Source organism: Haliotis rubra, unplaced genomic scaffold (genome assembly GCF_003918875.1).
Source record: "Haliotis rubra isolate DU_JTF1 unplaced genomic scaffold, ASM391887v1 Scf382, whole genome shotgun sequence".
NCBI lineage: Eukaryota > Metazoa > Mollusca > Gastropoda > Lepetellida > Haliotidae > Haliotis > Haliotis rubra.
In genome coordinates, this window is record NW_025767060.1 from 736,154 (window position 1) to 747,735 (window position 11,582).

Consider the following 11,582-nt stretch of genomic DNA (forward strand, 5'->3'; position numbering starts at 1 on the left):
TAAATGGGCTACCTGAACGTCAAGTTTGTAGTGAAACTTTATCATTGGACCAGTTTAACACTAAAACGTATTGCCCCTTCCAGCTGACCCGACTGAACACCATGACCTGGCGACCGAGTTCCCCGACCTCCTGGCCTCCATGAAGCAGAGACTGGAGGGGTGGAGACAGTCCATGGTGCCGGCACACTACCCCCCTGAAGACCCCAAGGCCAATCCCAAAAACTGGGGTGGAGTGTGGTCCCCCGGATGGTGCTAGAACACCTGATGTAAGCTCCACAATGTTACACGGAAAGAAAATCTTAAAAGCACAATCAAAACGATATATTATATTTTAGCAAATACATTACATGAAATCAAAATATACATGACGTAACTGTACATTGGCTGTCTTCTTAATCTTGCAGAGACAAATGCCCATAAAATGACAGTAGAGATAACAGCTATTGTATTCGGTTACATTCAATTTAATATTTTTGACCTACGGTCGCTTTTCCCCGACTTAGTTCTTTCGTGTGTACCAAAAAAAATCTAGCCACATATATCCGCTTTAACGAGCATGTGTGTCAGGCTGTCAGCCAAGTTTTCATATGCCAGTGCACGTTGAGTCGGTATTCTTTTCATATAAGTCATATGTTTGACGATAGTTTTGAGCAGTGAGTAGAAATATGACTTGAGAAGACGACACAGTATGTAATTGTACTAAAGTACTGAAACACATGTATAATACAATAGAAAACACACATATACAGGGTCACTCAAATACATAACTGTATCAATGGTACTGAAACACAGGATGTCCCCTTATTTCTACACTTATATTGACACAATAGTATCCGTATCTCTCCCATCTTCGATCATAAAATGCTGCCGTGATATTGCTGGAATATTGCTAAAGGCGGCTTAAAACTAAAGTCACTCACTCACTCTATCAATAGTTTAGAACAAAGTAGAACATTCACTCGAACACGTATTCCAACCACCTTCCTCCCAGCCTGCTCCCCAGTATTCGCCATCTTTCGACCAAGGACAGGTGATAAGTTGATCCAGATTATGTTGCAACTGTTGCTCAAAACATCAGGAACCGTTGTTGCCCTTACGATATGCAATATTCTTGGTACTGAGTTAGGCAATCATCCAATACCTAACATGCAAGGGTAACAGCTTGGGGCATCTCAGATCGTCGCACCTCTACCTCTGTGTTGATGTCGACAAATTCAGAGGCCGGAATATGTGCACTCCATTGATGTCTTCGACTGACAGATCCCAGGGGCCGAAGGTGATGAAGTTGCACTAAGAAAAACATCCTTGGACCAATGTCCTTGACAGAGCTGTTGGCGTTGAGTGCCAAAGCCCCAATTCATGTGTGTGATGATCTGGGATGGCTCAGTTCACCATGGGTATTAGCCCAGATCTTCCTGTAGCCATCTTCGACGGTCAAAGGGAAAAGATGTTTACGTTGTCACAACTGGTGACTTGAATGTAATGGCATTGTGTCTGTATTGGGCCAAAACAGACAGTGTGTCCTCTGTCACCAAACTCAAGCAGGTTCGTCAGCGGGATGATGGTGATAGTGAAGCTGTGATCAGAATGGCAAGGCAATTTGTTCTTGTCTGGAAATCCAACATCAAACCAAGATAGCGAGACAAATGTTAATATTTGGATCAACTTGTAATCAGTATTGAGCATCAAATTGATCTATCTTTCTCGAAGACAAAGTTTTTAATACAAGATCAGTTTCCGCTCAAATTATTCCCCAGAAAGACAAATCCAATGAGGATTCAAGGACAAAAGGGAACAAAGGTTGCATCAGTGCCATCAATATTCGCTCCAACAGACTAGGACTATAAATAAATATATTGGTAATACAAAAATGGTGACAGTCATTTGGTCAGGATGTCTGACTGAAACTCTGAATACCCAGAAGTTCACAAGACATTTTTTCTAAATTATATTGACATGTCTTAGAGTAAGTACAGTGCTTTGATTGGCTGACTTTGCAGTTGTCATAGTAACCTCCAGTATGACTTTCAACCAAGGGAGAGAGTGCCAAGAACACCACACTGTTAGCAGCTTCAATGGCATTCTGAAAAAGAACAATTTTGAGAAATTGATGTAAGAATTGACCATTCTCTTAAGTAAAAAAGTGAAATATTACATACTTGTAACTCATAAAATATACTAAGTTATCAGTGGAAAGAACTGAAAAAGTTGATAAAAAGGTGGATGCAGAATTATGAAATATATTTACTTGGCACATGTACATAATGATCCACTCACGCCTCAGAGTGACAACGTTAGTTTAGACATAGGTAAGCTATATCCCAGGAGAAGGTGAAGAGGAACAGTGAATACATTAACGCTTGGCTACCCACCCCTGAAGGGGAAGAGGAACAGTGAATACATTAACACTTGACTACCCACCCCTGAAGGTGAAGAGGAACAGTGAATACTTTAACACTTGACTACCCCACCCCCTGAAGGTGAAGAGGAACAGTGAATACTTTATCCACTTGACTACCCCACCCCACTGAAGGTGAAGAGAAACAGTGAATACAATAACGCTTGACTACCCCACCCCCTGAAGGGGAATACTTTAACACTTGACTACCCCACCCCCTGAAGGGGAACAGGAACAGTGAATACTTTAACACTTGACTACCCACCCCACTGAAGGTGAAGAGGAACAGTGAATACTTTAACACTTGGCTACCCACCCCACTGAAGGTGAAGAGGAACAGTGAATACTTTAACCACTTGACTACCCAACCCCTTGAAGGTGAAGAGGAACAGTGAATACTTTAACCACTAGACTACCCACCCCCTTGAAGGTGAAGAGGAACAGTGAATACTTTAACACTTGACTGCCCCACCCCACTGAAGGTGAAGAGGAACAGTGAATACTTTAACCACTAGACTACCCACCCCACTGAAGGTGAAGAGGAACAGTGAATACTTTAACCACTAGACTACCCCACCCCCTTGAAGGTGAAGAGGAACAGTGAATACTTTAACACTTGACTACCCACCCCTGAAGGTGAAGAGAAACAGTGAATACTTTAACACTTGACTACCAACCCCACTGAAGGTGAAGAGGAACAGTGAATACTTTCACACTTGACTACCCCACCCACTGAAGGTGAAGAGGAACAGTGAATACTTTAACCCTTGATTACCCCACCCCCTGAAGGTGAAGAGGAACAGTGAATACTTTAACCACTAGACTACCCACCCCTGAAGGTGAAGAGGAATAGTGAATACTTTAACCACTAGACTACCCCACCCCCTGAAGGTGAAGAGGAATAGTGAATACTTTAACCACTAAACTACCCCACCCCTGAAGGTGAAGAGGAACAGTGAATACTTTAACCACTAGACTACCCCCACCCCCCTGAAGGTGAAGAGGAACAGTGAATACTTTAACCACTAGACTACCCATCCCCCTGAAGGTGAAGAGGAACAGTGAATACTTTAACCACTAGACTACCCCACCCCTTGAAGGTGAAGAGGAACAGTGAATACTTTAACCACTAGACTACCCCACCCCTGAAGGTGAAGAGGAACAGTGAATACTTTAACCACTAGACTACCCACCCCCTGAAGGTGAAGAGGAACAGTGAATACTTTAACCACTAGACTACCCCACCCCTTGAAGGTGAAGAGGAACAGTGAATACTTTAACCACTAGACTACCCCCACCCACCCACTGAAGGTGAAGAGGAACAGTGAATACTTTAACCACTAGACTACCCATCCCCCCTGAAGGTGAAGAGGAACAGTGAATACTTTAACCACTAGACTACCCCACCCCCTTGAAGGTGAAGAGGAACAGTGAATACTTTAACCACTAGACTACCCTTCCACATTTGCAGACCAAGGAGGTTGGTGACATGAGATTCAATCGTGACAGTACCTTGAAGAACAGATGACGCATTATATCCATGACCCATCGAACTGACCAGTGTATATTGTCATACAAATTTGTATTGACAACTCCAGGATGGAGACAGTTGGCAGTCACATTAGAGTTATCTCCCTTCAGCAACTGGCTGAGTATGTAGGTTGACATAATCACAGCAAGTTTGGAACTTGCGTATGCCGAATGTGGGGAGTACGAAGATATACTTGTGTGGCTGAAAATATCAAGAAAAAGTCTCCGTTAAATCAACAGGCATGTTGCACAATTCTACACAGTTCATGAATGTATTGTGTGCACACGTGAGTATGTAAATGTGTATCACCTGAGTGAGTGAGTTTGGTTTTAGCAATATTCAAGCAATATCACGGCTGGGGACACCAGAAATAGGCTTCACACACTGTACCTATGTGAGGGATCGAACTTGGTCTTCAGCGTGATGAGTGAACGCTATAGCCACAAGGCTACCCCACCGCCCCACATCACGTGATGTTTACACATGCCAGCTTAATCAGTTTCAACTTTTGTGAAGACCTGCTGTGAACTATCATACAGAATACAGCATGTAACAAGTGGAGAGTTGGACTGTCCTGGAGGTGACCAACCACGTATTGTCATTTGAGTCATCTTTCCAGGAACATGTACCTGCCCTATGACTGACTGACTGACTGACTTTGGTTTAACGCGCTTTTAGCAATATTCCAGCAATATCACAGCAGGGGACACCAGAAATGGGCTTCACACACTGTACCTATGTGAGGGATCGAACTTGGTCTTCAGCGTGATGAGTGAACGCTATAACCACAAGGCTACCCCACCGCCCCACATCACGTGATGTTTACACATGCCAGCTTAATCAGTTTCAACTTTTGTGAAGACCTGCTGTGAACTATCATACAGAATACAGCATGTAACAAGTGGAGAGTTGGACTGTCCTGGAGGTGACCAACCACGTATTGTCATTTGAGTCATCTTTCCAGGAACATGTACCTGCCCTATGACTGACTGACTTTGGTTTAACGCGCTTTTAGCAATATTCCAGCAATATCACAGCAGGGGACACCAGAAATGGGCTTCACACACTGTACCTATGTGAGGGATCGAACTTGGTCTTCAGCGTGATGAGTGAACGCTATAGCCACAAGGCTACCCCACCGCCCCACATCACGTGATGTTTACACATGCCAGCTTAATCAGTTTCAACTTTTGTGAAGACCTGCTGTGAACTATCATACAGAATACAGCATGTAACAAGTGGAGAGTTGGACTGTCCTGGAGGTGACCAACCACGTATTGTCATTTGAGTCATCTTTCCAGGAACATGTACCTGCCCTATGACTGACTGACTGACTGACTTTGGTTTAACGCGCTTTTAGCAATATTCCAGCAATATCACAGCAGGGGACACCAGAAATGGGCTTCACACATTGTGCCTATGTGGGGAATCGAACCCGGGTCTTCGGCGTGATGAGCCAACGCTATAACCACTAGGCTACCCCACCGCCCCACCTGCCCTATGAGATCCATAGTGGAGTGAGTGAGTGCATGAAAGTTGAATACTTCATTTGTTTGTTGTTAATATCACACAATATTCCAGCAATATGATGGCAGTCTGTAAATACCCGAGTCTAGACCAGACAAGTCAGTGATTGACATCATCAGCATCAATCTATGTCATTTGGATACATTGACAAGGATTAACCACCAATCTTGTTAGTTACTTTTCATGTGAAGCAGGGTTTGAACAGTATTCTGGGTTGTATACCAGCTTCAATGCTGGAGGAGTGAGTGAATGAGTTTAGTTTTACACCGCACTCAGCAATATTCCAGCTATATGGCGGCGGTAGCATGAGCATCGATCTGCGCAATTGGGAACCGATGACATGTAGCCAGCGAGCCTGACCACCCGATCCCGTTCGACGCCTCTTACGACAAGCATGGGTTACTGAAGATCAATATTCTAACCCAGACCTTCACGGGTCTTATGCTGCAGGAAACAACGGGCACACAGACCCATTTCAAGCACACTTCACAAAATGCATTTGGGACAATTTCTGTGGAATTCAGGTACACTGAAGGGGAACAAAAATAACAGCCCAAGAATAACCAGTGCTGCATTTTCTAAAAAAATTACCAGGGTGCCAAAACAGAAAATGACCCTGCACTTTTCCAAAATGCTAAAACCATCGTAACCACACTTAGGTATGATGTAAACATACGAAAATCAGTAATGAGGAAGTATATCGTGATCTGAACCCTCAAACTGCAAATCCTAGCATAAACAAGGGACACAACTCTGCACCAGAATGGTAACCACACTCAGAGACAGGAATGATCAGCTCTAGTCCGACTCCTCACCTTGGCTGGATGTCGGTGGCATCAGCAACCCAGTGTACAACGGAGGACACGTTGATGATGTGAGCACACCTGTCTGGTTTACCAGAGGCTTTCAGCTTGTTCAGCAGCAGCGACGTGAGGTACAGGTGAGACAGGTAGTTCACCTGGAAGTGAGTCTCCAGTCCATCTTCGGTTTCAGAGTAGGGAACCAGCATAACCCCAGCTGGGGAAGACACAATCCATTCAGATAAATCTCTGCTTATGATGAACACATACCTTTAAAATTACATTACCAGTAGCTGGTATACATAAAACATGCATCTCTTCAAGAATTATAAAGGCAGAAACATGAAACCATGGCAACAATTGACAAATTTCAAATGCATGATTACAACCTTCCCAAAATAAGTCAACATTGCATTATCCCAAATCTCTGAACAAACACCTGTGTTGAATATACAGTATTCATAGGCTGATCGAGAGGGGGGGTGCAGGGGTGCGCACCCCCTCTTTTGTCCTGAAAGTTTGTTTAATGACCATTGAAACTCAGGTAAAAATGAAGTGTGCAAACCCCCCCCCTCTCAATAGTGTGCACCCCCTTTCTCAAAAAGCTGCATATACCCCTGGTATTGATACATCCAACTACCCTCTGCTTTGAGTAAATGCCAGGTGTTATATAAGTTCACAGATCTTAGTGAATCCTTCCAAATAATGTCAGTACAGATCCATGCTTTACACTGTATCAGCTTGGATAGAGACGTGACAGAAAATAACATGTGATCACAGTTCTCATGACTTTCCCAAATATGCTGGCATATTTGATTACAGAAATGAAGACACCAAATCAAACATAAAGAGACTAGGAGTGAGTGAGTTCAGTTTTACATTGCACTCAGCAATATTCCAGCTATATGACGGCGGTCTGTAAATAATCGAGTCTGGACCAGACAACCCAGTGATCAAAAGCATGAGCATTGATCTGCGCAATTGGGAACCGATGACATGTGTCAACCAAGTCAGCGAGCCTGACCACCCGATCCCGTTAGTTGCCTCTTACGACAAGCATGGGTTACTGAAGGCCAATTTTCTAACCCGTACCTTCACGGGTAAAGAGACTAGGAACTTCCATGGCTGCTATGGAATTCTATGATGGTATAGAAACGGTGTTATTGAAGGCTGTACATTTACTTAGTAAGCAGTATCAAGTTATAACTTATCGCCCAAGACTTATAACAGACTGTTCAGAATTTATGGCTAGAGGGGTTATGATGATTTTAAGGGGGTCACCCATTCTGTTCTGGGGAGGGGAGGTGTCAATTCTGTACATAAATTTCGGCATTACATTTTTATAAACAAATGCTTAAAAATTATCGAGGGGTGTGTGTCATTGATTTTGTACATGACATGCAATGGGTTCACTTACTTTGTACATAAAATTTTAATGGTGTGTGAGGGGTGGGTGGGGTTCACATTGGGGTGGTGGGTGTTGCCCTCCATAAAAATCATCATCATGCCTCCTACAGCCATAAACATGAATGGTCCCTAGCTACATGTATACAATTACTGTGACTTTGGACCGATAGCTTGTTGATTGCACAGTCAAAGATTCATATATACTTTTTAAGTCTTAGCTAGCGAAAGCTTCATTGTGAAGCCACACAGACTGTGTTCATACAGCCAAGGACAGAGAATTACATGATCAAACAATGTCAAGTCCAGATGTTAAGCTACCGGTTATTGTTGTATGTATTTGATCATTCATGTAGTTAAGTCACCATCAGGTGTACAAAATTTGATGCCTGCTTCTTTTGTCCCTAGTCATTGATACTAATGGTCCCTAGTCAAAGATGCTACAAGCACTGCAAAAATACTAACTCACAAGTGAACCACCGTATATTACGGTAGAAAAGCTGATCCCATAGATAAGCCTAGGGATAGAATGGCAGCAAATCAATATTGGATTATGAAAGTTAATCCTGTTGTTATACTATCTCATGAGAAAACATGTTCTTTGCATATCTGGACTTATGTTTGCAATCTAGTTTATTAATATTAATTTTACTCACATGTCACAAAAGAATGTTCATATTAACTGCGGTGAAATTGAGTGTCCCTCATATACTTATAACTTCAGTCCGCATTATTTGCAGCAATCACTATCACATTGCATCTACTCATGACTCAAAATGAAGTGTCGTTGACAGAAAATGGATATGTGTCTATAGCAGTCCAGGGGTCCTATCCACAAACTGTTCATAGTATTTGTAAGGCTATGATAAAGTATACCGGCACCAGAGATCGTAACACTACGATTGCTTTGTGGTTCTGCACCATGACCATCATCTTGGCATTCATTCAACTCTTCAGCCTTACTTTTCTTATCTTAGATCCTTGACTTTGACAAAGCCATATAAAATCAGTCAGTAATCCGTCAATGTCTCTGACACATACCATTGTTGATCAAGATGTGCAGCGGCAACCCTGTGTGCTGGAAGTTCTCTACGAATGACCGGACAGATGTCAGAGATGCTAGATCCAGGTGTAGGAATTGAACTAGAAAAGACAATTGTGGGTTAATCACTTCAAGCACGACCAAGAACAGAATGATATTGGTTCTGTACAGGTGTGGTGCTGACCAATGATCATAGTGAGTGAGTTTAGTTTTACGACGCATTCTGCATAAATCACTAAATATGTAACTGTTATTGCTCCCCATAATTCATAACACCACTGACATAACTGAGGAGGTTGCTCTCTCGTATTTCGCTGTATAAGGGTCAGACATAAGCAGTGGAGATCAGCACCCAGTTCCACACAGGAACTGTAGAACTAGGATGATCAAACCTTACTTTTTAATACAGGCTTAAAATACCCCAAGTGCTACCATCCCTTTATAGAAATGGGCCCCGTTCACCAAATGTACATGAAAACATCCACCTGAATCTAACAGGAGTGGACTGTTACTGTTGCAGTTGTTCAATGGTCATATTCATTTTAAAACATGATGAACTTCATGAATCCCAGCTGTTTAGAGGCTGTTGCAAATGTTATCCATACAAGCACATGAATGTTTTTCCAAAGTTTAAAAAGATAATTGCTGATATGCATCGTTGCATGCAAACCAGAAAGAGTTTGTCAGTAAAGGACATCGGCTATCTCTGTTAACAGTGGTCAATACACTGATTTGTAGTATGTTCAGTATGTTTCTTGACCTAAGCTTTGATGATTCATTTCCATTGTATACTAATTGTAAAAAGACCAGATGTATTATAACCCAAGTGCTCCCATCCATTTGTGGAAATGGGACCAGCTCACCCAATGTACCATACAACATCCACCTGAATGAACAGGAGTGGACTCTTGTAGTTGTTCAATAGACATAGACTCCACAATTCCCAGCTGTGTACAGGGGTTTGCAAATGTTATCCATACAAGCACATGAATGCATATTTTTTCCAGAGTTACAAAATGTAATTACTGGAACCATAAACCTCTAAATCTGCCATGAAAGACACTGGCTTTCTGTGTTAACAGTGGTTAATGCTGTATGTATGTTCAGTGTATTTCTTCACATAACTTTTGTTCTTTCATTTTCATTGTATGGTGATTACATATTAAAAATCTATTAATAATATTATTTTTCTGACCTCTAACTGTTGACAGTTCAGCTCTGATCTTCGCTATAGCTTCATCAGCTTCCTGCTTACTTCTGCCAGCTGTTGAAATAATTATGGATGTATCATGACATATTATTATCAATAAATCTTCCATGTTTATAAGGAATCTGTACAGAATTAGCAAAAATGGGACTAAATTATTAATTTATCTCACATAAACATTTACATTTTTCAACATTAAAATGATTTAACATGACATACAACATAGGAACACAGAAAACTCAATTATGATCATCAATAACTGTTTAATGCACCACCTGGTTATTAGGCTTTCACCTGCTTAATTGCATTACCTATGAAAACGTGGACATTTTTCAGAGCCAATTTCCTGGTAACTTGATATCCAATGCCAGATGCTCCCCCTGTTACTATGGCTACCAGTCCATCACTGGTATCTGTAAGGGAGAATGTATGAAGTAATGTTAAATCCATGTCATTCATGTGATAAATACATCTCAATCGTGTTTATAACGTTTATGCAACATCATGATTCAAACAAAATACTACCGTATAATAAGGAATGATGCACATCATCCAAATGATTTACCCTGCCTCAAGCAAATATAGGGTAAAGAGGAGAATTATTCTCACTACAGGTGTGACGATACAGAAATTTCATGATACGATACGTATTGCGATATATCATGGAAGGATATGATTCAATACGATGCATATCACGATATGCTATCTTTAGTTATTTTCTTTAAAAAAGTGTATTTTGATAACAAGAAACAGTGTAAATTTTGACATAACCGTCAATTTCTAGTAAAAAAAATTCACAATTTAAAGGTCAACGATATATATCACGATACGGAAAAAAGTATAGATATATTTACTGTCAGAAAAAGTATCACGATTATCGATACTACTACGATATATCGCCACAGCTCTAATTCTGTGTAAATCTCACCCTACCTAAAGTTCTTTTCTAGGTCTGTTTTAGAGCTTTATAGTTTTCTTAATCCATCTTTTTTCATATATTGAGACCACTCGTTAGTGTTAGGCATCACTGCAGTCAATAATGCCGCATTTTCCTACTTATGAATAAATATAACACAAAGAAAACGCATAACCGTATCATGCCGATATTTTACAACACTTCGTTCAATCTGCAGGAATTCGAAAATGAAATAATCTGTAACTATGTAGTGATCCCTACCCTCAAACACAGGTACTACTGTTTTCTCTGCTAGTTCTTTAAGCAATGCGTATACTCCGATGAGGTAGAGTTTTAAGCATGACCAGATATGAAGGAATAAAATCTGAAAAGAAATCTGAAGACTTTCCCCTTCTGACATTTCGCATCGTTTGATGATTACTTCCCCTTGTAAACTTCCGGTTTTGCCGACTCCACACAGCGTTTGCTGTGCTGGCTTTGTTCAGAGCTCAATCTTTTGACACAACAACCGAAAGAAGCTTCCACGCTATCCTACACAAAAAGACGTCCAAATCGATGGAAAATGAAGCAGTAGCGTTAATAATAGCACAAAATAAAGACAGTTTTAAGAGTTATACGTTTTAAAGTTTTGAATAGCGAAAGAAACCATCCGATCAATTATCAGCACAGGCGGATCCAGAGGGGGTGGGGTGAAATTTTGTCAAATAACAACTCTCGTGAAAACGGGTGAAAATGAACAGTGCTGCATTAACGAGCG

The 11,582-nt window shown here is 41.3% G+C and overlaps 2 protein-coding genes across 2 annotated transcripts in view; one reads left to right on the top strand and one right to left on the bottom strand.

Annotated features, from left to right (window-relative positions):
• LOC124286414 (arylsulfatase B-like) overlaps positions 1-439 on the top strand; it is a 121,323-nt gene extending 120,884 nt beyond the window's left edge. The window contains exon 15 of the mRNA XM_046722785.1: positions 84-439. Within this exon, the coding sequence (XP_046578741.1) occupies positions 84-256 (173 nt within the window). The 3' untranslated portion in view covers positions 257-439. The remainder of the gene's footprint in view (positions 1-83) is intronic.
• On the bottom strand, positions 312-11,234 carry LOC124286416 (dehydrogenase/reductase SDR family member on chromosome X-like). The gene is made up of 7 exons (XM_046722790.1): positions 11,087-11,234; positions 10,221-10,322; positions 9,898-9,966; positions 8,702-8,803; positions 6,272-6,473; positions 3,911-4,130; positions 312-2,083 (listed from the first exon to the last, which is right to left on the bottom strand). The coding sequence occupies exons 1-7, from the start codon at positions 11,223-11,225 to the stop codon at positions 1,889-1,891; spliced, it is 1,029 nt and encodes a 342-aa protein (XP_046578746.1). The 5' UTR covers positions 11,226-11,234; the 3' UTR covers positions 312-1,888.
• Positions 11,235-11,582: the final 348 nt, after the last annotated feature.